Source organism: Myzus persicae, unplaced genomic scaffold (assembly GCF_001856785.1).
Source record: "Myzus persicae strain clone G006 unplaced genomic scaffold, MPER_G0061.0, whole genome shotgun sequence".
NCBI lineage: Eukaryota > Metazoa > Arthropoda > Insecta > Hemiptera > Aphididae > Myzus > Myzus persicae.
Window position 1 is genome coordinate 1066749 of NW_019100469.1, and position 2108 is coordinate 1068856.

General features: G+C 32.9%; 1 protein-coding gene across 1 annotated transcript; it reads left to right on the forward strand.

The window, feature by feature from the left end:
• Positions 1-1364: 1364 nt before the first annotated feature.
• LOC111036089 lies at positions 1365-1729 on the forward strand (the record flags this gene model as incomplete). Its single annotated transcript, XM_022318021.1, has 2 exons — positions 1365-1585; positions 1672-1729. Coding segments are annotated over exons 1-2 (279 nt in total), but the record flags the coding sequence as incomplete, so codon positions are not given.
• Between the last annotated feature and the right edge of the window lie 379 nt (positions 1730-2108).

Genomic DNA, 2108 nt, shown 5'->3' on the forward strand with positions numbered 1-2108 from the left:
ATCTTTAAAAAGAGAGACCCATCTAAAATTGAAAATTACCGACGTATCTCAGTCTCACTATTAGACTAAAGTCACAAGATGCTATTCCTTGCCGTGCTAAAACGATTAGAAATATACGATAAATATATAATTGGAAAATTCAAAATACCAGTGTGGATTCAAAAGAGCGAAGTCAACAACAGACCAGACTTTCACTATCCACCAAATAATGGAGAAGTACTACGAATAATTTAAAGACCGGTTCATGTTTTTGTAGATTTCAAACGAGCCTACGATAGTATCAATAGAAAACAACTATGGACAGCGCTGAGGAACTTTGAAATCCCAGAAAAGCTAGCCAGGATGATAGAAATATGCAATTCGAACACATACTGTAAAGTAAGAAACCAAGGGGAGTTGTCACTACAATTTGAAGTTTAATCTGGATTAAAGTAGGACTATGTTGTATTGCTTAATCTGGAACTTGTAAAAGTTATTAGAGATACATCAGTATGCCAACAAATGGAGCCTCACGGAAAAAATGTAATGCTAGCGTACGCTGACGATATTGTAATATTATGAGATACAGAACACAGCGCTGTTAAGGCCACAGAGAAATTAATAGAGTCCAGTCACAGAATAAACCTTACTATGAATGAGGAAAAAACCAAGTACCTAATAATGACTTGACATTCAGTCAATAAAACATTACTAAAAGTGGGTCCTTACTCTTTTGAACAAGTGGATGAATTTTAATACTTCGGAGTCGACATAAATCCAAACAATAAAATGCATAATGAGATTTGATTGAGAATAAATAGTGCAAATAAAGCATATTTTACCATGAATAAGATCCTCAGCTCTAGACTACTGTAGAAAGGTACGTAAAGAAACTGTTTACTTTTTTTTTTACGCCCGATAGTAATGTACTTACATGTACGTATGTGAAACATGGTGTACAGCATAAGGAGACGAAGAAAAACTACTCACTTCTGAAAGTAAAATTCTACGGAAAATCCACGGACCTGTTCGACTTAAAAATGGTGAATATGAGAGAAGAAAACATGAAGATTTGGAAATGTTATTTAACAATGCAAAATATATTGGATTATTCCTATAGGTAAAACGCTTTGAGTAGGCTGGTCAAGTTTGGCGAGCTGTCAAGTCTTACAAGAAACATCTTAACCAAAAAGTCCTAAAAAAGTGACCAAGAGGAAGATCTCGCTATAGATTATTAGACAGGGCGAAGAAAGATATTTTAGAAGCCGACAACCCAAAACGATTGGATGAAGCGATGGATCGAAATGGAAGGAGAAACTTGGGGAAGCATGCAAGGGGCCTAAATGGCCTGTATAGCATTACAAAATATATATATATATAAACTTATGGACTATTTTGTGGATACATATTTAAATAATGATGCTTGCATGTTCGACCGGAAAATATGGAATCACTTCAACACTGATAAGACACGGACAACTAACCACTTAGAAGGTTGGCATGCAGCTTTAAACCGATCTATTAGTCGACCAAAGCCAAATATATTTTTGTTGATAAACGAGATAAAAAATCAACTTGAAGAAAGATTAACAAATACAAAGGATAGGTAAATAGGATAGGTAAATATTATAAAATGGTTAATTTTTACACCTAGGATTTTTAATAAGTAAGTTATTTTGTACTTTATTTTAGATTGGAATCAAAAGAAATTTCATTATTGGACTACATAGATATAATAAAATATCATATATACATACAATGATTTTTGTTTATAATTTTTTAATTTATATTGATTTTTTATTTACAAGAACTTTAATTTATATTGACTTTTATTATAATATAAATTTATATAATATTTGTATTCGGCAAATTGGGAACATGTAAAAAATAGTCGGCGAAGTGGGATGACACGATTTTAACACCAACGCTACCACCACCGCTGCAGTGTGTGGGGACCTTAATCCGTGGCTTCATTTACCACTTTTCTGGAATTCGCAAAAAGCAAAATTTTTATTTCTGTACAGCTCTACGCTCTTATGGCGTACCTATTTTAAACATTATCCTGGTAACTTATATACTTCGACTTGATTCTTGTTAACCTTCTTTGAAAAATTAACTACTGTACAGTA